At 46.0% G+C, this 21,872-nt stretch overlaps 1 protein-coding gene across 1 annotated transcript; it reads right to left on the bottom strand.

Moving 5' to 3' along the window:
* Positions 1 to 4,331: 4,331 nt before the first annotated feature.
* Positions 4,332 to 9,790, bottom strand: GIP (gastric inhibitory polypeptide). The gene is made up of 6 exons (XM_070482152.1): positions 9,694 to 9,790; positions 8,722 to 8,823; positions 6,890 to 7,036; positions 6,189 to 6,281; positions 5,372 to 5,473; positions 4,332 to 4,454 (listed from the first exon to the last, which is right to left on the bottom strand). Exons 2-6 carry the CDS (start codon positions 8,805 to 8,807, stop codon positions 4,445 to 4,447), a joined length of 438 nt encoding a protein of 145 aa, XP_070338253.1. The 5' UTR covers positions 8,808 to 8,823; positions 9,694 to 9,790; the 3' UTR covers positions 4,332 to 4,444.
* Between the last annotated feature and the right edge of the window lie 12,082 nt (positions 9,791 to 21,872).

The following is a 21,872-nucleotide window of genomic DNA, read 5'->3' as shown; positions in this document are numbered from 1 at the left end:
AAATGCGGGCCGGAACTAAGACAGTGGCAGTAAGGATAGAGAGAATGGGACAGATTCAGGACATATTAAGAAGGTGGAATGGGAAAACTGCTAAGATCAGGGCAGAGTGAGTGGGAAAAGTCAGCAGGATGCTCAGTTTCCTGGCTTGGGCAACAGGGTGGTGCCATTGGGGGTGGGAGGAGACCAAGGATGAAGTTGGGCAAATACTTATGAGTAGTTTCTGAATATATTGGACTTGAAGTCTGTGAGGCATCACAGGAGAAACGGCCAATTGTCATTTGGATGTACTGGTCTAAAGTTCTACAGAAAGAGCTAGACTGGGCTACAGATCAAGATGAAAGCATGAATGTGAATAATATTACCAGAGAGGTTTCTGTTTGTTGTTGTTGGTTTTTTTTTTTTTTTTTTGAGGAAGATTAGCCCTGAGCTAGCTACTTCCAGTCCTCCTCTTTTTTGCTGAGGAAGCCTGGAACATCCGTGCCCATCTTCCTCTGCTTTATATGTGGGACACCTACCACAGCATGGCGTGCCAAGCGGTGCCGTGTCTGCACCTGGGATCCAAACCGGCAAACCCCGGGCCGGCAAGAAGCGGAACGTGCGAACTTAACCGCTGCGCCACCAGGCCGGCCCCCTAGAGACGTTTCAAGTAAAAGGATAAAAAAGGATGGGAGCAGAGATTGGTGGCAGAATATTTAGTTGCCATTTTGGGCCTTGAGGGATGAGGGAACCATGAGCCCAATGAGCCTGGGTCCCTGAGAATTTTGTGGAGCAGAGCTGTCACACCAGCCCAGGGCTGCCTGCTTCTGGATGTTTATGAGAAAGAGAGATAATGTTCTATCATGCTAAAGCTACTGTTATTGTGTGTTTTCCTGTTATTTGAAGCGGAATATAATCTTAAAGGATGCAAGGACCAAAGCTAAAACAATCATTCAGCCTTTCAGAGTCATACCTTCAGATTCACTTTCATATGTACCCTGAGACACTAAACTCAGATAGCATAAGCTCCTATAAGACACAAACTTATACTTTCTCCGACACAGATTTGTCCCCTCCAACACATACTAGCCTTTTCAGACACAATCTCGTACCCACTGACCACCTCCAATATACCTACCCACCCCCTCCATAAAAACACTCTAGCCCTATACATACACACACTGATTCTTTTTTTTTTTTTTTTTTGAGGAAGATTAGCCCTGAGCTAACTACTGCCAATCTTCCTCTTTTTGCTGAGGAAGACTGGCCCTGAGCTAACATCCATGCCCATCTTCCTCTACTTTACACGTGGGACGCCTACCACAGCATGGCTTGCCCAGCAGTGCCATGTCTGCACCTGGGATCTGAACCGGCGAACCCCGGGCTGCCGATAAGTGGAACGTGCGCACTTAACTGCTGCGCCATCGGGCTGGCCCTCACACGCTCATTCTTACTACACCAGTCTTAACACAAAACCTTGGTACCTTAGGCATTCACTGATACCATCTGGACACACCTGCTTCGTTTCTCACTCTTTGACTCACACTGTATGACTTAGGTTACACACACTGATCCCTCACTCACACTCATGACCTCAGATTTAACTATTCATCCCGTCAACTGCACACTAACATACTCTTAGGTACACACATTGGCCCTTGACAAACCTCATTTCTACCCTCAAGCAGACCTGCTTATTTCCTTATTCAGACACATTTGTTCTCCTTTATCATTTTAGAGAAAGTGTGGTGACCAGTCATGTGCTGGTAAATGTTGAACAACCACCTCTCCAGGTTGGGAAGGAGGAGCTCTGATTTACAGCATTTGCCACTTTCCATGGTGTAAATACTCTGACCATGGCCAATTTCAAGCTATCAATGGTTTTACAACCTGCTCACAAAATTCCTGACAATTTAACGATGGCTCTCAGAAGCGCTCTGCTCCAGTACACCGTTGAATGCATGCCCATCACAGATGCCCTCACTTGCTTTAAGTGGCGCACTGGCCTTGTGGCAAGGTGGCTGAGAGCATGTGCTTTTAATTCTCTGCCTCCTGGAGGCAGTGTAGTCCGGCGTCAACAGTTACTATGTTATTATCTTAAAGGGTTGTGATGAGGCTTTAAATGAGATCACCACGATTTTTCAAAAATGGTGTTTATAAATTTGAAGAACAAAAACCAAAAAAATAATTAAAAACTTCAAAAGTTGGGAAAAAGTGATGCTTATAAAGTACTGAGCTCTATGCCTGGTCCATAGTAAGAACATTGTACAAAATTTGTATGGGGCTAGCCCCAGTGGCGCAGCAGTTAAGTTCACGCGTTTCACTTCTCTGCAGCCCGGGGTTCGCTGGTTCGGATCCCAGGTCTGGACATGGCACCGCTTGACAAGCCATGCTGTGGTAGGCATCCCACCTATAAAGTAAAGGTGGGCACGGATGTGAGCTCAGGGCCAGTCTTCCTCAGCAAAAAGAGGAGCACTGGCAGTAGTTAGCTCAGGGCTAATCTTCCTCAAAAAAAAAAAAGAACATTGTACAAAATTTTTTAAAAAGTAAGCTTTTCTGATTCACTGATTCCCAGAGATACCCAAGACGCTAGAAAGAGAGAGCCAAACTCGTCCCCAAGACAATCAGTTCTATCATGGAGAATCACTAAAATATATCTTTTGAGCAAAGGCATGCTCTAAATGGTGTGGTAAACACTCTCAGTCCTCCAGGAGTTTAGAGGAGAGGAAACCAAAAATGCCAGAGCTGGAAGAGATCGCAAACTGGTAGCCCTCAGGCAAATTCAGTTCTCAGAAGAATTTTTGTTTGGTCACCAGGATGCCTTTAGGTAGCAGTCTCTTCCATTTTCACAGTCCCTATCTTTCCCATTGTCTTACACCCTCCCCACTTTGCTCATTAATGTTTACTGGCCTAGCCCTTCAGCCAATCCAGGATGCCACTCCCTGATTTTAAACTAATACCCTTGTACTTTTATTTTATTTTATTTTTGTGAGGAAGATTGGCCCTGAGCTAACATCCTGCCAATCTTCCTTTACTTTGTATGTGGGATGCCAGCACAGCTTGGCTTGATGAGCAATGTGTAGGTCCACGCCCAGGATCCAAACCGCCAAATGCGGGTGGCCAAAGTGGAGCACACAGACTTAACCACTATGCCACTGGGCTGGCCCCTACCCTTGTATTTTTAAACTGAGCTTTAGGTAGTGTGAATAATAATAACAAAGGTTAACTTTTATTGACCATTTACTTTGTACCAGGCCTTATCTTAATACTTACCTCAACCCTATGAGGTGGGTACTTTTTAATCTTATTTTTACAGATGGAAAACTGAGCTTCAGAGAGAGGAACTAACTTGCCAAGTCACAGACCTAGTAAGCGATTTGAATCTAGGTGTGTTTGACTCTACTAAAATATGGCTAGATCAAGGGGAGAGGGGAGGTCATCCCAGGCAAAGATAACCCACGGCAACGGGGAGAAGGAGAGACAGCCTTGCTTTCTGTGGATGTGGGGCATTGGGAGAAGGCAGCAGACCGAGGTAGGGAAGCTTTGAACACCGGAAGATAGAGGTACTGTCGTTTGGACAAACTGTCCACTTGCCTCCACCTGCACTACCATCACCCCAGTGGAAACCTGCAATCCTGCAAGAGCCTCTTCGCTGGTCTTCCTCTTCCACTTTCATCCCTGTTCATCTCAGTATAATCCTCCCTGTCATCGGTGTGATTGCTTTGGAATGCAAATAGATTTTCTCTGACCTGCCCCTGCTTAGAATCCTTCAAGGACTTGCCCTTGCACTGAGGATAAAATCCAAAAGCTTTAACATGGCCTTTAAGGCCCTGCCTCTGCCCCCTGCCAGCCTCGACTTGTGCTATTCTCTCTACTGCCCATTTTGCTGTATAAGTAATAACACTGGCTAATATTTATTAAGGGTCCCTCATCCTTTATCTGCCCATTTAAATGTCATTTCCTGAGAGAGGCCCTCCTGGCTCCCCACTCCATCTGGATAAGGCTTCTCTGTCCTCTCATAACACCCTAGTCTTTCTTCACATAATGTAGCATGTTATGTGATTATTAATATGTTTGTGTGTTTAAAGATTCAGGTCTGCCTCCGTCACTAGGGTGTAAACATTGAGGGAGAGCCGTGTCCTGTGTCTGTCTCCATCATTGCTGTATCCCCAGTGTTCAGCACGGTCGCTGCCTATGCTAAGTTTCCAATAAGTGTTTGCAGAATAAACAGATGAATTATCAGATGGATAAGCGCCCTATCTCCTTTTCATTGGGTGGCACGCACACACAGACAGACACACTGTTAGTGCTCAGTAGACATTTGAATAAGTTTCGACAATAGGCATAAAGATTTATTTCAGCTTAAACTTTATTGATTTGGCTTCTCTTGGGCACCCTGGAATGGGGCTGAGGCAGGAGCTGAGTAAGTGAAGGGCAGAGTCCAGTCCTGAGCTGGCTTTGGTGAGAGTCACTGAAATCTGTGGAGAGAGGAGGGGAAGTGGTGGAGAGGAGGTTCATTTTCAGCTTGGAGTCAGCGAAGTAAATTTATCTTGGAAACCAGCCATAGTTCAGTTGCTCCTACCTCCAAATTACCTTTCTAATTATAAGTATTCAAAATAAGCACAGAGAATGTTACCCACCTTCCTGTGGAGATGTTCTCATACTCTCTTCCCCATTGTTCTGGTCACCTTCCTCTCTCCTTTCTTACCCTCTTACAGGAAACTGTCACAGATTTGTTCCCTCACTCCCTCACTAGCTTCCCAGCATCAAGGTCTTAGTGCATTTTGGATTCTGTGCCTCGGTGTCTGGTGTCTGCATCTTGAGTGGGTGTCCTGTCTCACCCATCGGGTGCATGGCCCTCTCCATGGTATTTAGCCATCCCTTGCTTCTGGGACATAATAGATTGAAGGGCTTCCTAGCTGGTGAGGTAGACTCAAGGACCATTGAGACCAGCAGTGGCTGCAGAGAAGGACAACATGCCTCCAACTATGGCGGTGCCATCACTAGGAAGGTGCCATGGCACGAGGGTACAGAGGGAAAGCTGAGAATAGGATGGACAGTTCAGCTCAGGTGGGCAGGGGGATTGAGAGCAGCATCTCACCTGGAGGAAGTTTCGAAAGAAATGTAAGTAGTAATAATAGCTGCCAACATTACGAACTCTCATTACTCCACAGACGTTGCCCTCTGCTTTTTCCTTTACATTATCTTATTTAAACCCCACAATAATGCCATGAAGTGGTTAAAATAGCTCCGATTTTCATGAAAACACCAAGGTTCAGAGAGTCTAAATAATTTGCCAGTGTTTGTTGGGGTGAAGATCTGAGCATCTGCCTGACCCCAAAGCTCAAGCTTATAATCACCATGCAAGACACTCAAAACCACCAGACTCCCCTACCTGCGCCTGTAGAGCTCCATCTGGTCCACAAGCCAGGCCAGCAGCTCTTGAATCAGTAAATCCTTTAGCAAATCTTCATCGCAGGGGTTCCTGGGCAGGGAGCTGCAAAGGGGAGAGCCTCAGGCAGGCTGTTTTAGCCTGGGCCCACCCAGGAGAGTAAATACAGGGCCTGGGATTCCAAGGGGGAACTGGGCTTGGGGGGAGGGAGTCAATACAGCTGCCTCTCAGTTATCTCAGCTTTCAAAGCCCCACCCAGATCTGTCAGCCAGGGAAATATGGGCTCTTCAATATAGGCAAAGTCGAACAGAAATCTGGTGGGAGACATCCCATGAATTCACCTCTACAAGTATCCGAGAATGAATTTCAGTAAACCCAAAAGGTGACTGGGAACATTCACTCTTTCGAGTGATCTCTGCCACAGACTCCTCTCAGAGAAAGTAACTGGTATCAGGGCTCGGGAGGGTCCCCCTGTTCCACAAACAACCTTCCTGAAGTTTGGCAGGGAAGGCAGTGCCCACGGTCTCCTTCACTGCCCCTCTCCTTGACTCAGTGACTCTGCACACGAAGTCACCAATCTTAGAAACTCTGGCCCCAAAACCCCTCCCAGGACCCCATCCTCCCTCTATTCCTCCTAGGCTTCTCCCTTAATCTCAGGCTGACCTTCAGGAGTTCAATAAAGACCCCTCTTTGAACTCTGAATGGAAGGGGATGCTTATCTCTGGGTCTTGCCCTGCTCTGGAGTCTGGGAGAGGGAACAGTGAGGCAGGGGCAGCTCAGGAGGCCCCACCCTCACCCCTTCCCCTGTGGGCTGACTCACCCCTGCTGCCCCCTCTCCTCCTCCTTCTTCCTGTTGGATCGATGGGTCAGCTCTAGGGCCCGGGCCTCCCTCTGGGTGATGTTGTGTTTCCAACTGGGAAGACAAAGATTAGGAAGTGGGTGAGCCTGGGGAGACCAGATATTCTCCAGTCCAAAGACCTCCAATCTTTTGGTACCTCAACCCAAGGAGCAGAGAGTACCTCTTTCTCCACTCAACCTCCCCACTGCTTGTCTTCAGCTGCCAGTGAATAGCTTTCCAGAATGTACCATGTTGACCAAACAGTGAGGGCAGGGAAAGAGATTTGGCAAAGAGAAGGAGGAAGGATGAGGGCAGTTTATCCTATTTCCAAAGTCTGAAACAGCCACCATCAAATAGTCATTGGCAGCTGCTCAGCTCTCCCTGCCTTCATCCCCAGCCCCCTGGGGATCCTCCGTGAGCCCCACACATTTTCCCCAACCCTTCCCCTTAGAAGAAAAGGGTTGGAAGATTGCCCTAGTCCTGCCCCCAGACTGGACTGCTGCCCAAGTCAGGGTCCTGGCCAGGGCCGCCATGTTGTCCAGTTCCCCATCATCACCTAAGTGAAAGGCACCACCTGGAATTGTGCATCATGTGGCTCGTGTGGCCACATATGGTGCCTGGTCTGAACGTAGGAAGGTAGAGCCGGAGAACGGGGTACAGGAGGGAGGTGTACAATAGCTCACTCATTCTTCTTCCCCTTCTGTGCCAGCAGCCAGTTCACAAAGTCTTGTTGGCGGATCTTGTCCATGGCGATACTGTAGTCACTGATGAAAGTCCCCTCAGCATACCTGGGGCCTCGAGGTTGGGAGTCACTGACCTTAGTCTGGAATCTGAGAGGCAGGGAGAGATAGAAACCAGGACTCCATGGAAGGGGGAGGGGGTGCAAGGAATCACAATGCCAGGGTAAATGATTGTCCCTGACAGGAGGCTGACATTTGAAAACAAACCAGCCCATTTGTTGGGAGTCAGTTTTTATAGGGACACTCTCTTGTCTATGCATCAAGACCCTAGGACTTTAGGACTTTAACTCAAGGGCCTACTTCCTGCATCCTCCATGTATGTGGCTCTGGCTTCTGGACAGAGCGGGATCAGGGCTCCCCCTCATCCCAAAGGACTGAATCTTGGTTCCCTCCTTTACTCCTCTTGCCCTGGCCACACCTGACTCAGTTCTTTGCTTCCCAGTCAGCACTTCAATGTCTCAGGCCCTCTCTAAGCCCTTTAGTACATGACCCAGTTTAATCCTCAGAATACTTCTAGGAGGTAGACACTATTTATGTCCCCTCCCCCCTTTTTTTTTTTTTCCAGAAAGATTAGCCCTGAGCTAACTACTGCCAGTCCACCTCTTTTTGCTGAGGAAGCCTGGCCCTGAGCTAACATCCGTGCCCATCTTCCTCTACTTTATATGTGGGACGCCTACCACAGCATGGCGTGCCAAGCAGTGCCATGTCTGCAGCCGGGATCCGAACCGGCGAACCCCGGGCCGCTGAGAAGCGGAGCGCGCGCACTTAACCCCTGCGCCACCGGACCGGCCCCTATAACCCCTTTTTGTGAATGAGGAAACCAAGGTGCAGAGAGATTAACTTAGCACACGGTGTAGGTGGCAGATTCAGAATTTACCCCCAGGCAGTCTGGGCCCAGGTGTATACTCTCAACTTCTACATGATGTTGTCTCTCCTTGCACATGGCTCTGACGGCCATATTTACATAGCTGAATTTACACGGGCATATGGCTTATCCTGGCATCTGAGAAAGCCCAACTCTTTACTCACACAAGTCTCTTTTGGTCCCTCAAAAGACAGACAGAGCCCCCTGCTGTATTCACTCATAATACTCCCTGCTTTTCCTCACAATACTTGTGATGGTTTGCAACTCGCGTCCATCATTCTTTCTCTGTTCTCCCCTTGGGCTTAGACGCTCTGTGAGGGCAGGAAGTCTTTGTGGTCCACTCTTTGCAAATATCGCCTGTGCCTGTCACACAGGAGGCCCTCCATAAAATTCGATCAAAGGTGGGGGCCAGCCCGACGGCACAGCGGTAAAGTGCCCACGTTCCGCTTTGGCGGCCCCGGGTTTGCTGGTTTGGATGCCAGGTGCGGACATGGCACCGCTTGGCAAGCCATGCTGTGGCAGGCGTCTCACATATAAAGTAGAGGAAGATGGGAATGGATGTTAGCTCAGGGCCAGTCTTCCTTTAAAAAAAAAAAAATTGATCGGATGTATGCATAAATGAGTGGTTAAGGCTTTCTTTAGGGAGGGAGATGCTGTCATCTATTCCAGACACTTAACCACTGAGAAGTCCTTCTCGAGATCTAACCACAGTCTCTCCGGCTGCAAGAGTAGCTCGTAATAAATACTCTCTGGTTCTGTCCTCACTCTGTACTCAGACTGCTGGCAGGTTTTCCGTTGAGCTTCTTTCCTTTTGGCTTGGGGTTCCTCCCTTTCTCACTTCCTTCTTGAAAACCAGAACCCAGTCACCTCCCCAGTCCCCTTCCCTGCGGGTGACCCCCCTCACCCCTACCTGGCGTGACCCTCTTCCTTCTCTCCTAGCACCACGGCCAGGAACAGGGACACCAGCAGCAGAGAGAGGGTCTTCATGGCCACCATCTTCTAGCGGTAATTCCTGAGATAAGAAAGAAAAGGACCAGGCTGAGGTGGAAGCACCATGCTGAGGGAGCAGCCAGCGTGGCGGCGCATTGCTGGCGCCTCAGAGCCTGTGCGGGTTCTGAAAGCTGGGGGCCACTGAGCCCTGGGGGCTGGAGCTTTTCTAAGAGGCTGGAGCAACACCTTGGGGAGGGTGGGAGGCTTTAGAGTTAGCGTCTAGAAGGGACACGGAACCTGGCCAAGAGGTGAACCTGCTTTTGTTTTGTTTTGCAGTGGAGTCTGAGTCGGGTGGGAGGAGGGCAGTGGGGGAGGGATCCAGGCAGGAGAAAGCAGCGAACACCTGTGTGCCTGGATAGACCCCCCCCCTTCCCAGCTCCAGTGGCGAGACATCACAGGCATGTGGTTTGGCAAGATTCTCCCCTCAGAGCCCTCCAAAGTTCATACCAGTCAGCCTCCCGCTCTCAAGTGGGCTGTCACTTAATGCATCACAGCCCTCTTGCCCTCAGTGAAAATGGCACGTGGGACCATCCCACTCTCTCCTTCTCAGGCTTCACTATCTCGACTCAGGGAGGTTCTTCCTGAAGTCTGACCCTTCCACCGAGGGCTTGCCCCGTTTCATCCAGGGGGGTCTTTGGTAGAGATGAAGAGCAGGGAGGAACCTTCCTCCCAAGCCCTGGAAACCGAAACCAGATCTAGAGATGTGCGGGCTGCAAGACCCCATCTTCCTGCCTTTGTCATCTGCATGGTGGAGGAACCGTCAGAGCCACCCTCTTGTTTCCTACATAGAAGAAGAGCACGTGAGATGCATGGGTGCTGAGCATCGCAGCGGGGCCCAGATCCGCCTCCTCTCCAGCATCTCGTCCATCCCCTGTCCTGGCTTTCCTCTTACCAGGCTCCCTTTCTGGCTCTTCCAGAAGAAGGACAGGGCAGGGGAGTCTCTTCCTCCTACCTTCTGGCCCTTCAGAGTCCGTCTCAAGAAAGTCTGCTGCTGCTCCTTTATATCCAGGCATCACTGACCTGCTGATTAGCCTAAAAGCATCTTATCTCAAGAAATTAAGCCCACAGCTCCCGCCACATTAAGTCCATTTGACACGTAATAAAGTTGTCCTTTCCACCTGAACTGTGCTAATTGGTGATTAACATTTGGGTATCTCCAGCTGCTGCCTGGGGGCTGTCCTGGGTAGGGTACCTTAGTGCCCCCTCTCTTCTTCCTCCTTCTCTCTTCTGGGCACAGGGCCCAGTGTTCTCCCATCCCCCACTTCCTTTATAGGTGGCCTCAGTTAGAGAAGATGCCCTTGGGGAGAGCAGAGTTGGGCAGGGTGGCACTAGCTGGGAGAGGGGCACTCTTGTAGGCAATGGGCTCCTCCTGGGTCAGAGAGAGTGGGGCCAGAGCAGTTTGAACCCCAGCTCTGGATAGTGACCTGGGGCTTTGGCAATGCGGCAATGTCCCCATAGTGATATGCAGGGGGTGTCCTGGGTGGCTGAGTAAAGGGGTGAGAGAGAGAGGGCAGAGGGCTGAGAGCACATGAAGACTGAGGGCTTCTTGGTGGCAGCTTGGGCAACTGAGAACTTCCACTCAAGCTGTCTCCCTGCTTAGGGGCAGGCAGAGCAGGGAAAGAGGCACGTTTGCACCCTGGGCACTGGGGGGAAGGTGGGGCAGCTACAGCTCTATCTGGAAAGATTTATGAGTCTCAAGGCTCTCACCTCAAGTGTCTGACGCTCTATATGAGAGAAGTGTCTGGTCCTGTCTCTGCCATCAGGCTGGGGACTCCTGAGGTCATGCTGTGCCTCCCCGTCAGAGGGGAGGACTCTCCACGGCAAGGGCTTTGTCTCCCTGAACAGGCTGGGGGCTCTCTGAGATCAGAGTGTAAGACCGGGGCTGCATCTTCTCCATCACACAGAGCCTCCCTGAGGCTGACGGCCACGTCTGCCCCCTCAGACTGGAGGCTCCCAGAGGGGCTCCTTCACCTTCCTCTGGGTACACAGCACATGGCTCCGTCCCCGGGGCTCTCAGTCAGGAAGGGGCAGGCGCAGACCACATTTCTGGCAGACAGACCTCCAAGGCCTCCTTCCCAGGCTCTCCCTTCTCCACTTGCCAGGGGTACTTTGAACTACAACCAACCAAGCTCCTGCTGTGCCTATTAGCTCCAGGGCCTAATAAAGGCCACTTTCCTTTCCAGGTGAACTCCCCAGTCTGGGAGCAGCTCCAGCATGAAATTAAGTGTGTGTGTGGGATGAGAGGTAACCAGACCAGGGGAGCAACTCACCTCTGCTTCCTAGAAACCTCCCCGCCCACCACCCATTTTTCACCATCTAGAAAAACTTCTTTCTGGGCAAGCTTTCCAAATTCCATCTCCCAGCTATCAATGGGCAGACATTAGACATCAATTCAGATTTGGCCTCCAAAGACGTGAGGCCTGCTTTCGATCTTGTTTCCTGGTGAGTAACACAGTTAATAGGCTCAGAAGGATTTGTGTCAAAACCTGGGCACCCCTGCCTGGAGGCACAGGGTTTCCAAGAAGAACGGACGTCATTCCCTGAGACCCCTAATTCTGCTGCCAAACCAGAGTCGAGGAAGCTTCTGTGATGGGTCCTGGCAGCCTGACCTGCTGCCTGGTGCTCTCGGGATTTGTTTTGGGGTGGGCTGCTCAGTTGTATTTTAAATCCCCACCCCACCGCCTCTTCAGGGGGACCGTTCTACCACCCCCCTCCCTGTTTCCCTTTGATCTTTGGCTCCCATGCTGTGCAGTGGACAGACTAGGGAGAATGTGGCCTGGGCCCCAGGGTGGGGAGGGAGGGATGTGGGGAGGACCTGGGAAGGAGATCAGAGAAGATGCCAAACTCCCAGGGAAGCCCACAGGCCCCCCTCAGGGCATGTTGGGAGGTCGGAGGTGGGGTTGGGGGGGAATGGAAAAGACAGCCTTGGGAAGTTTCTGAGTATCAGAGCCTGCTGGACTTGATCAAAATAGTTCAATAAATCCAACTGGCACCTCGACCAGCGCATCCACGCCATGGTGAGAAGTGCCCTGGTCCACAGAATCCAGCGCAGTGCAGGGGTGGAGCAGGGAGGGGAGGCTCAGGAGGTGGCAGAGCCTCAGTCCACGGCGGAGAATTTCCAGGATGAGAGGAGTCAGGGAGGACACAGGGATGGGGAGGCAGGAGGGCACCTCCAAGCAGCCGGAAGCCCAGATACGAAGACTGATGGCCCAGACATGTGGAGTGTTTGGTTTGGGCGGTATCTAAGGAGCCATGGAAGTCAGGGATCAGTGTGGGAAGCAGGTGAGGGCAGCGCTGTTGCAAGAGAACCCAGGCTCCCTCTTGCCAGACCCTTGTGGCTTCTGAGTCGAAGCCCCAGGTTGAGAACTGGAAGGAAGAGCAGAAGAACCTTTAGGGCTAGTTGGCTCTCCCAGTTCATGGTGGTGACTCACCACCCCCAGGGCCCACAGGGCCATTGCAGACATTCCAGGCCCAGCTCTGCAGCCAGGCCAGGGTGACTCAGAAGGCTGGCTGCAGTCTCCCTGCCGTGGACTCTGCTTCAGAAGTTCACTTGGTCTTCAAGCTCACCGGCTGACTCAGAAAGCAGACATCCCTCTCTCATCTCCCTGGCACCAGGTGGCAGATTTACAGTTGTCCCCCTTTATCCGAAGTTTCACTTTCCACAGTTTCAATTACTCTCAGTCTCAATTACCCAGGGTCAACTGCAATCTGAAAAAATTAAATGGAAAATTCCAGAAATAATTCGTAAGTTTTAAATTGCACACCATTCTGAGGAGCATGATGAAATCTCAAGTTGTCCTGCTTGGTTGTGCCCAGGATGTGAATCATCCTTTTGTCCAACGTGTCCAGGTTGTGTATGCCACCCACCTGGTAGTCACTTAGTAGCCCTCTTGGTTATCAGACTGACTGTGGAGGTATCATAGTACTTGTGTTTAAGTAACCCTTACTTCACTTAATAATGGCCCCAAAGCGCCATCAATCTCTTACTGTGCCTAATTTATAAATTAAACTTTATGGTAGGTATGTATGTATAGGAAAAAACATAGCCTGTATAGTGTTTGGTACTGGCCGTGGTTTCAGGCATCCACTGGGGGTCTTGGAATGTATCCCTCGCAGATAAGGGGGGCTACGGTATTCTTCTCCTCCTGCAGAGGAAACAAGAGATGACCAAACCTTGACAAACTTACTGAGTCATCTGGTCTACCCTGATTCCTAGAAGGACTCCATCCAGCTTTCCTCCCCAGTCACATCACGAGCATGGGCATGGTCCCAAACATTTTTGCCTACCCCAGCACTTAGTACCAACTCAGGTCAAGAGAGATACATTCTAGAGGATCTTCAAGAAAAAATACACTACCTACAGCCTCTTCTGGCCATCTGCAGCAAGGGATCAGCTTGGAAGTCCCCTCTCTGTTCTAACCCCAATCCCTCTCCCTATTTTCAAAAGCTATTTTGTCCGCTTTTGTTTGTCAAGAAAAGAGCTCAGCCCTTAGTAGTTGCAGCCTAATCCGTGGGAGGAGAACTGCAGTGAAGAGTTAGGGCTGTGAAGGGGCAGCCACAAGGTGCTCGGTTCAGCTACAAGGTGTTGGATGTTTCCTCTACACCAGTTAGAGAATTGGTGGTGCATTTAGGATAAAAGGCCAAAGGGCTGGGCCTCCCAGACAGCGAGCAGTGCAGCGTTCCTGAGCTCCTCTTTCTCCCAGGTGGGAGCACCTCCCAGGGAAAGGAAGAGAGGGGTGAGAAGGGAGGGCTTTGCCTGCCTTTTCCTTGCATGTGCACATGAAGGACAGAGCAGTTTCCGGGGTCCCCAGTGAACCCCACCCCCATTCCTGCAATGGGTACGGGGACTCCAGAAAGGCAACCCTCATTATTTGGATTAGAGAGTAGCCTGGTGGGGTGGAGAGAGGAGTGGAGGATTCAAACCCCAGCTCCACCTGCCCACCACTCCCCAGGTTATGTTTGGCTTTGGGCAAAGCCCTCATCCACTCTGAGCCTTAGCTTGCCCGTCTCTAAATTGGGGAGAAGAAAACACAATCTGCCCTTCTTACCTCATAGTAAGTGTGAAGTTAGTGTCTTGTTAACATGAAGGCATCCTGGGGGGGTGAGTTGGCTGGTAGTATTCTCTGGAACGATCTCCTCCACTTCACACTATGGTGAGAAAGAAATAAGATGAAATAATAAAGCCAGGCTGACCCAGCCCCGCCCCTGACAGGAAGGCTGTGAAATTCCCTATAAGGGGTGAGGACTCTGGAGACAGACCCAGCAATGCATACTTGTGGGGTGACCTAGAGTGACAGGCTCTTTCTGTGCTTCAGTGTGCCTTTCTGTAAAATGGGGAATGTGGTAGTTCCGATCTCAAAGAATTGATTTGGGAAACACAGATACTTAGAAGATATATTATGTTACATTGTGTCTTGATATATTAGTTATCTTTTGCTGTGTAACAAAATTACTCCAAATTTTTGCAGCTTAAAACCGTGAATGTTTATTATCTCACACAGTTTCTGAGGATCAGGAATCTGGGAGTGCCTTAGCCGGGTGGTTTGGCGCAGGGTCTCTGATGAAGTCGCAGTCAGCTGTTGGCTGAGCTACAGTCTCAGAAGGCTTGTCTGGGGCTGTGGGTCACCTGCCAAGCTGACTCACGTGGCTGGAGGCTGGAGGCTGCAGTTCCTCACCATGCAGACCTCTCCACAAGGCTGCTCACCACGTGGCTTCTTCCCTGAGAGCAAAGATACGCACCCGAGATGAAGGCCTGATTTAAACCTAAATCCAGAAGTGACATACTGTCACCTCAGCTATATGCCATTGGTCACACAGACCAACCCTGGTATGATGTGGGAGGGACTACACAAGGCTGTGAATGGTGGCTGGGATCATTGGGGGCCACTCAAAGTTGGCTACCATCTACATAATCAGCCCTAGAAAATGTTGACCACTATTGTCATTATTACAGAAGATGCTAGATTCATTAAAGATTTCTTTTCATTGTCATAAACTCTGGCATTTAATACCTGTTTATACTTATCTCAGTCCCCTTCTCTCTATAAGACTGGGGACCGATATGATTTTAGATACTGAAGACAGAAAAAACAAGTAATTTCTCTAATATTCTACAAAGAAAAGCAGAGTACAAATATCAGACTGAGTTGCTTTCCAAAAGCGTACTTGCTGGTTAGGCAGCAAATACTTCATGGGACAGACTTATACTCAAAAATGTTTTTAGGGGCCAGCCTGTTGGCGCAGCGGTTAAGTTCGCACGTTCCGCTTTGGCGGCCCAGGGTTCGCTGGTTCGGATCCGGAGTACAGGCACGGCACCACTTGGCAAGCCATGCTGCGGTAGGCATCCCACATATAAAGTAGAGGAAGATGGGTACAGATGTTAGCTCAGCGCCAGTCTTCCTCAGCAAAAAGAGGAGGATTGGCAGCAGATGTTAGCTCAGGGCTAATCCCCCTCCTCCTCCAAAAAAAAGTTTTTAAATTGTTGTTTATCTGACATTCAAATTTAACTGAGCATCCTATATTGTTACTTGCCAAATCTGGCAACCCTACCTGGAAAATTTTTAAAAATTCCAATGCCTCAGTACCCAGAGACTCCGATGTCATTAGTCTGCAGATTTTTAAAACCTTTCATTTGGAAATAATTTAAAACTTACAGGGAAGTTGCAAAAATAATACAGGGAACTCCAACATACACACAAATTTACCGACTTTTACCATTTTGCCACTTTTGTTGTATAATTCTATTATCTATCTTCTAAACATTTGAGAGTAGATTATATACATCATGCTCCTTTACCATTTAATATTTTCATGTATATTTCCTAAGAACAAGGATATTCACTCATACAACCTCAATAAGTATAATTATGAAATTCAAGAAATTTAACTTTGATATAAGGCATATAGTCTATATTACAATTCTTTACAATTATTGTCCCAATAATGTCCTTTTGGGTATTTCCCCTCCATTATTAGATCCAGTCCAGGATTATGTATTCATTTAATTGTCATGCCCCTTTTATTCTCCTTTAGTCAGTTTCTCAGCCTTTCTTTGTCTTTCATGGTACTGACTTTTTTAAGAGTATAGACCAGTTATATTGCAGAATGTTTTTCAATTTCCATTTGTTGGATGTTTCTTCTAGATTAGATTCAGGTTGTGCATCCCGGTCGGAATACTAGAAAAATGAAAGTGTGTCCTTTTCAAAGTATTGCCCTTGGAGGAACAAGATGTCTACCTGCCCATGATTGATGATAATTTTGATCACTTGGTCAAAGTTTGGTTGGATTTCCCACTGTACAGTTACTATTTTTATCCTTATAACTAATAAGCAATCTACAGGGAGATACTCTAAAACAATGCAAATATCCCCTTCCATATCAGACTTCCCCTACCCTCAGATTTATTTAACAACCATTGATGATTCTTGCTTGAACCCATCTTTACTATGACGATGGAAAATGATCATTTTCCAATTCACCACTCCCTCCACAGTATTGGGACTTTTAAAAGCAGCATTCTTGAGGGATGACACATAATTAACTGCACATGTTTAATTTAAATTGTACAATTTGATGTTTTGACATATATTTTCTTCCATGAAACTGTCACTACAATTAAGGTCATGAACATATTTATCATCCCCTAAATTTTCTTGAGTCCCTCTCTCCTACTATTCACTCCCCCCTCAACCACTGATCTGCTGTCTGTCACTGTAGATTAGTCTGTATTTTCTAGAATCTTATAGAAATGGACTCGTACAGTATGTACCGCTTTTTGTCTGTTTTTTTCATTCAGCATACTCATTTTGAGATTCAATTGTATTATAGCATGATCAATAACCCATTTTTTTATTGATGAGTAATATTCTTCCATCATATGGAATTTACAGTTTGTTTCTCCATTCACCTGTTGATGGACATTTAGGTTGTTTCTAGTTTTTGGCTATTACAAATAAAGTTGCTATGAACAATTGTGAACAAGTCTTTGGATGGACATATGCTTTTATTTTTCTTGGGTAAAAACCTAGGATTGGGGTGTGCTTAACTTTTTAAGAAACTGTTTTCTAAAATGGTTGTAACATTTTACATTCCCACCAACTGTATGAAAGTTCCAGTTCCTCCAGTCTTACCAAAACTGGATATGGTCGTTCTTTTTAATTTTAGCCCTTCTAATAGGTATGTAGTGGGGTCTCACTGTGATTTTAATTTTAATTCCTCTAGTGACTAATGATACTGAGTGTCTTTTCACAAGCTTATTTGCCATCCGTATATCTTCTTTGGTGACACGTCTGTTCAAATCTTTTGCCCATTTTTTTGTGGGGAGAGTGTTGTTTGTTTTCTTGTTATTGAGTTTTGAGAGCTCTTTGTATATTTTGGATATAAGTCCTGTACTAGATATGATTGACAAATATTTTCTCCTAGCCTGTGGCTTCTCTTTTCATTTTCTTAATAGTAACTTTTGAGGAGCAGAAGTTTTTAAAGTTTTGGTGAAGTCTGGTTTATCAATTCTGCTGTGTATGAATTTTGCATTTGGTGTCACTGATTTGCTTTTGGTGCAATTGTGACTTTGCCCTAACCCAAAGTCACAAAGATTTTCTTCTAGAAGTCATGGTTTTTAGTTTTACAGTTAGTTATATGACATAAATGATTATATTTAGGTATATGATTGAGTTAATTTTGTATATAGGCTGGAATATGGAAGGAAATTTCTTTCTTTGCATGTGAATATCCAATTGTTCCATTTGTTGATAAGATTGCATTTTCTCCGTTGAGTTGTCTTTACACCTTTGCATAAAACAAATTGTGATACATGTGTGGATTGCATTGGGATTTTTAAATGCTCCACTGGTATAAAGACAAGAGCAAAGACTTGGGTCCATGTGCACTTGGTTTAGAATCCTGGTTCTGCTCCTTATCTGTGGCATAGTTGACCTATAAAGTAGAAACAATGATACTATCGTACCTCAGGGTGTTTACCACGATTTACAATGTTCTCTCCCTGTCTCTTCTTTTCTCTTCTGCTCTCCTCCTAGGCAAAGTGCTGGAACTAAGAAAGCTGGTCCTGAGTAATATTTCTCAAACCCTAGGGTCCCCAGATCCAGGGCTCTAAGAATGAAGGAAGACAGGTGTAATGGGTACAGTGGTATCTATGGGCTATTTTCAACCAGTTAAGACATTTAACACAAATCAGACATTTGCTCCAGACAAGGCTGTGTGGGCAAATTCCAATTCCAAGTCCCTTTGCTTTTGGTGGAAATAGCAGCACCTCTTGCCACTTGTGTAGAGAAGAAGTTCTGCTCAGCCACTCAGTATGAGAACAATTCTTTATGATTTGATCATTGGAATTTTTTGACAGGCAACATTTTTCAAAACATTGAGCTCATGGAGAAACAATAAAGAAGATCTTACATGGTGAAAATAATGGAAACTACTCAGACAAAGGAAGCAACATGGATCCTGCCCTGTGGTTTTCAACATGTTGAAAGACATGGTCCCAATGCAAGAAACTCCCAGACCAATGAGGAAGAAATGGGCTTCACCCTTAGAGGATTTCCAGTGAATGCAAATGAAAACGAAAATGACTCAAGCATGGGAGTTGAAAGGAGCAATTTATCTGGAAGATCCAGGACAGACTGGGCAGGTGTGAATCTGAGTGCTTGCTTCCTGTTGTTTACCATGCTGATCCTAAGTTTTAGCACATACCCTCTCAGTTTATTATGAAAACATGCATAATTAATCAGACTTTTAGCTAAACTCAAGATACATCCGTGATTGATCAGGGTGCGTTGCAGTTAACCATCAACCCTGGTTTGCTAATAAAAGGAGAATTTCTGGCTACATCAAATCTTGGAAGAGCAGATAACCCAAAACTATTCCCTATTTGGCTTGTAAAGGTATTCTGGGATGATTCATTTGAATACCCGTTTGACTTTTTTTTTTAAGTTTCTTATAAAAATATAATAGTCTAGAAATCTTGAAAAATATAGCAGAGTGGAGAGAGAGAGAAATAGGGAGAGAAGGGAAGAGATAGAAAGAAAGAGAGACAAGAACAGAGAGAAATACACTAATATTTTCAAATCCAAAGAGTTACTGTTAACAGTTTTTTCCAGGCTTTTTATTACTTCAGTTAATTTTTATTATGAAATATTCAAACTCGCCAAAGAAAATATAAACTATACACATACAGTTTCAAGAATAATAAAACAAACACTTGCTTAGCCACCACTCAGATTAAGAACTAGGACATCCATCCCCAGTATCTTTGAAGTCCCTGTGAGCCCCGCTACGATCATCCCTGGGCTACTTCCCAGAAGTAACCACATTCTGGAATTTTATCATTCTCTTTCTTTTCTTTAAAGTTTAACCTTTTCTGGACGCCTCCCTAAACAATGTATTGTTTAGTTTCAGATGTTTTTGAACTTATATAAATGGAACCATAATGTGTATATTCTTCAGTCTCTGTTTTTGTTTTTAAGTCAGCATTGTGAAAATTATAAACTTGAAATCAGCATTAGTGAAATTCACCCATATTGATACGTGTTGCTGAAGCAGATTCATTGTCACTGCTCACTACTATTCCATCGCATGACTGTACCTGGCTTAACTTATTCATTCTCTGGTCGATGGACGTTTCTAGGTTTTGTTATTATAAACAATGCTGCTGGGAATATTCTTGTACACGTCTATGGGTATCCAATGTGCAAGAGTTTCTGTAAAGTAATTTCCAGGCTTTTATGCACAAGTAGTATTTTTTTTTCAGATGGTTCCAAACACATGGATTATATGAGCACAATTACTTTTGTGATGTGCATTTTTTTAAAACTTCTTCCAAGTTTTCCTAAACCCTTTTTGAACATAATTTTTAATGGTTACATAATATTTTACCATGTGGCTATGTTAAAAGTTACTTGAAGATTCCTCTATTTTTAAGCATTTATACTGCTAAGTTTTTTTTTCTTGACTGATAAATAACACATCTTTGCTCATTAAGATTTTTTTTTTTTTAGATTTTGCAAAAGCTAAATTTCTTTTTGCCTTTTAATATCATGGTAAAATATACATAACAAAATTTATAATTTTAACCATTTTTAAGTGTAAAATTCAGTTGTATTAAGCACATTTTCACTGTTGTGCAGCCATCATACTATCCATCTCCAGAACTTTCTCATCCTCCCAAGTTGAAATTCTATACCCATTAAACACTAACTCCCCACCCCACCCCCTCCTCCCAGCGTCTGGTAACCACTATTCTACTTCCTGTCTCTATGAATTTGACTATTCTAGTACCTCATGTAAGTGGAATCACATATTTGCCCTTTTGAGTCTGGCTTATTTTACTTAGCATCACATTTTCTGGTTCATCTATGTTGTTGCAGGTATCAGAATTTTGTTCCTTTTTAAGGCTAAATAAAATGTTTTATGTACTGGACTTTTGGTAGAAAAGTTACTCAAAAGCGCAATTTTTAAGTCAAACAGTACGAATTTTTAAAGGTTTTCGTCGCCTTAACATTGTTTTCCCACAGCCATGTAGGATGCTTTACTTCGCTATATTCTTACTAGTAATGAGTATTAGAAATTAAAATGTGTTTTCATGACCTGCTTAATTTTTGCCTTAATCTAGCCTGCTGTAAAAATTGGTTTGTCTTTTCCTTGAGTGTTCACAGGTGATCTGGTAGCTAGGATATTCAATAAGCATCTGCTGTGGGTAGGTGGTTGGATCAGACATCCTGGGAATCGCTGAGCTGGAAGGCTGTCTTGGGGTGCCATTTTTGCTTTGGATGAAATACAAAATAGCAACTCTTTACATGATTAGTGGGCTGGCTGCTAGTTACATTCCAGAAGGAAGACCCTAAGAGAGCTCCTGGCAGGAGGCGCATGTGGACTGTCCCTAGAGATCGTCATCCTGGCTGTGTGGCATCACGGAGATCAGGATGGGAAAGGGATGTGCCAACTAACGCATGGTTGCCACTGACTGACTGAAGCCCTGAGTTGAGAAGAATTCTGAGGCTATTTGACAAGGAACAAGGGAAAGAGGATGCTCATCAGTGGACATTGGGTGCAAGACTTGGGCGCAACAAGCCCAGAGATACCTCTTGGTTGCTATTATTGATGTAGACCTATCAGCCTTTTGAACGACTACGTTTACTTGTGTTTCATCTGATCATCGTGGAGTGGAGTACTGTATTTACAAAAAAAGAAAGAAAGAAAGAAGAAAGAAGGAAGGAAAAAGAAAGAGAAAGAAAGAAAAAGAAAGAAAGAAAGAAAGAAAAAGAGAAAGAAAGAAAGAAAGAAAGAAAGAAAGAAAGAAAGAAAGAAAGAAAGAAAGAAAGAAAGAAAGGAGGGAGGGAGGAAGGGAGAGATGGAGGGAAGGAAGAAAGGAAGGGAGGGAGGGAGGAAAAAAAGAAAAAGTACTTACAGGCTGAACACAGCATTTTTAACCCTGTCTTCTTCCCAGACAGTATCAAAAGATACTTATTTAATACATATTTTTGGACACCTGTTGGCACTGTGTTGGACTCCCTGGATGATATATAGTCTTTGCCCTCAAGGATTTGATACATAAAATGTTAACAACATTAGTTATAAGCAACATAAGACACAGAAAAATGATACAAAGAAGTAATAGTGTCTAGTGACTGTTCAGACAATCATGCTGGGAGTACAGGGGTGGAGGAGCTCTGGGGTCTGAGTCACCCTGGGGTTCTCCTCAAAAATGTAACGAGTTTCTCGTTTTTGTGTACAAAATAATTCAAGCATCTCTGTATCCTTCCACTTCACCAGAAATAACAGTACGAATGATAACAAGTTAGTGATAGTGGGAAAGGAAGAAGAAAAAGGGAAGGAGTGAAGAAAAGACAGAAAGTTTGGGGTGGGTATATTGATTAAAAAGAGGGAAGAAATGGGTTGAGGGGCAGAGGCGCCAGAGAATAATAAAAGGGGGAAGAGAAGTAACAAAGAAAAAAGAAAAACAGAAGAGCGTTAAGGTAAAGGGGGAGGAGGAAAGGAATTGACAGTGTCGGGAGTAGGAAGAAAAATGGAGGAACAAAAGGAGGGGGGAGAGAGAGGGGAGGT

This window comes from Equus asinus, chromosome 13 (genome assembly GCF_041296235.1).
Source record: "Equus asinus isolate D_3611 breed Donkey chromosome 13, EquAss-T2T_v2, whole genome shotgun sequence".
Taxonomy (NCBI): Eukaryota; Metazoa; Chordata; class Mammalia; order Perissodactyla; family Equidae; genus Equus; species Equus asinus.
This window is presented reverse-complemented; position numbering and strand designations above follow the sequence as displayed.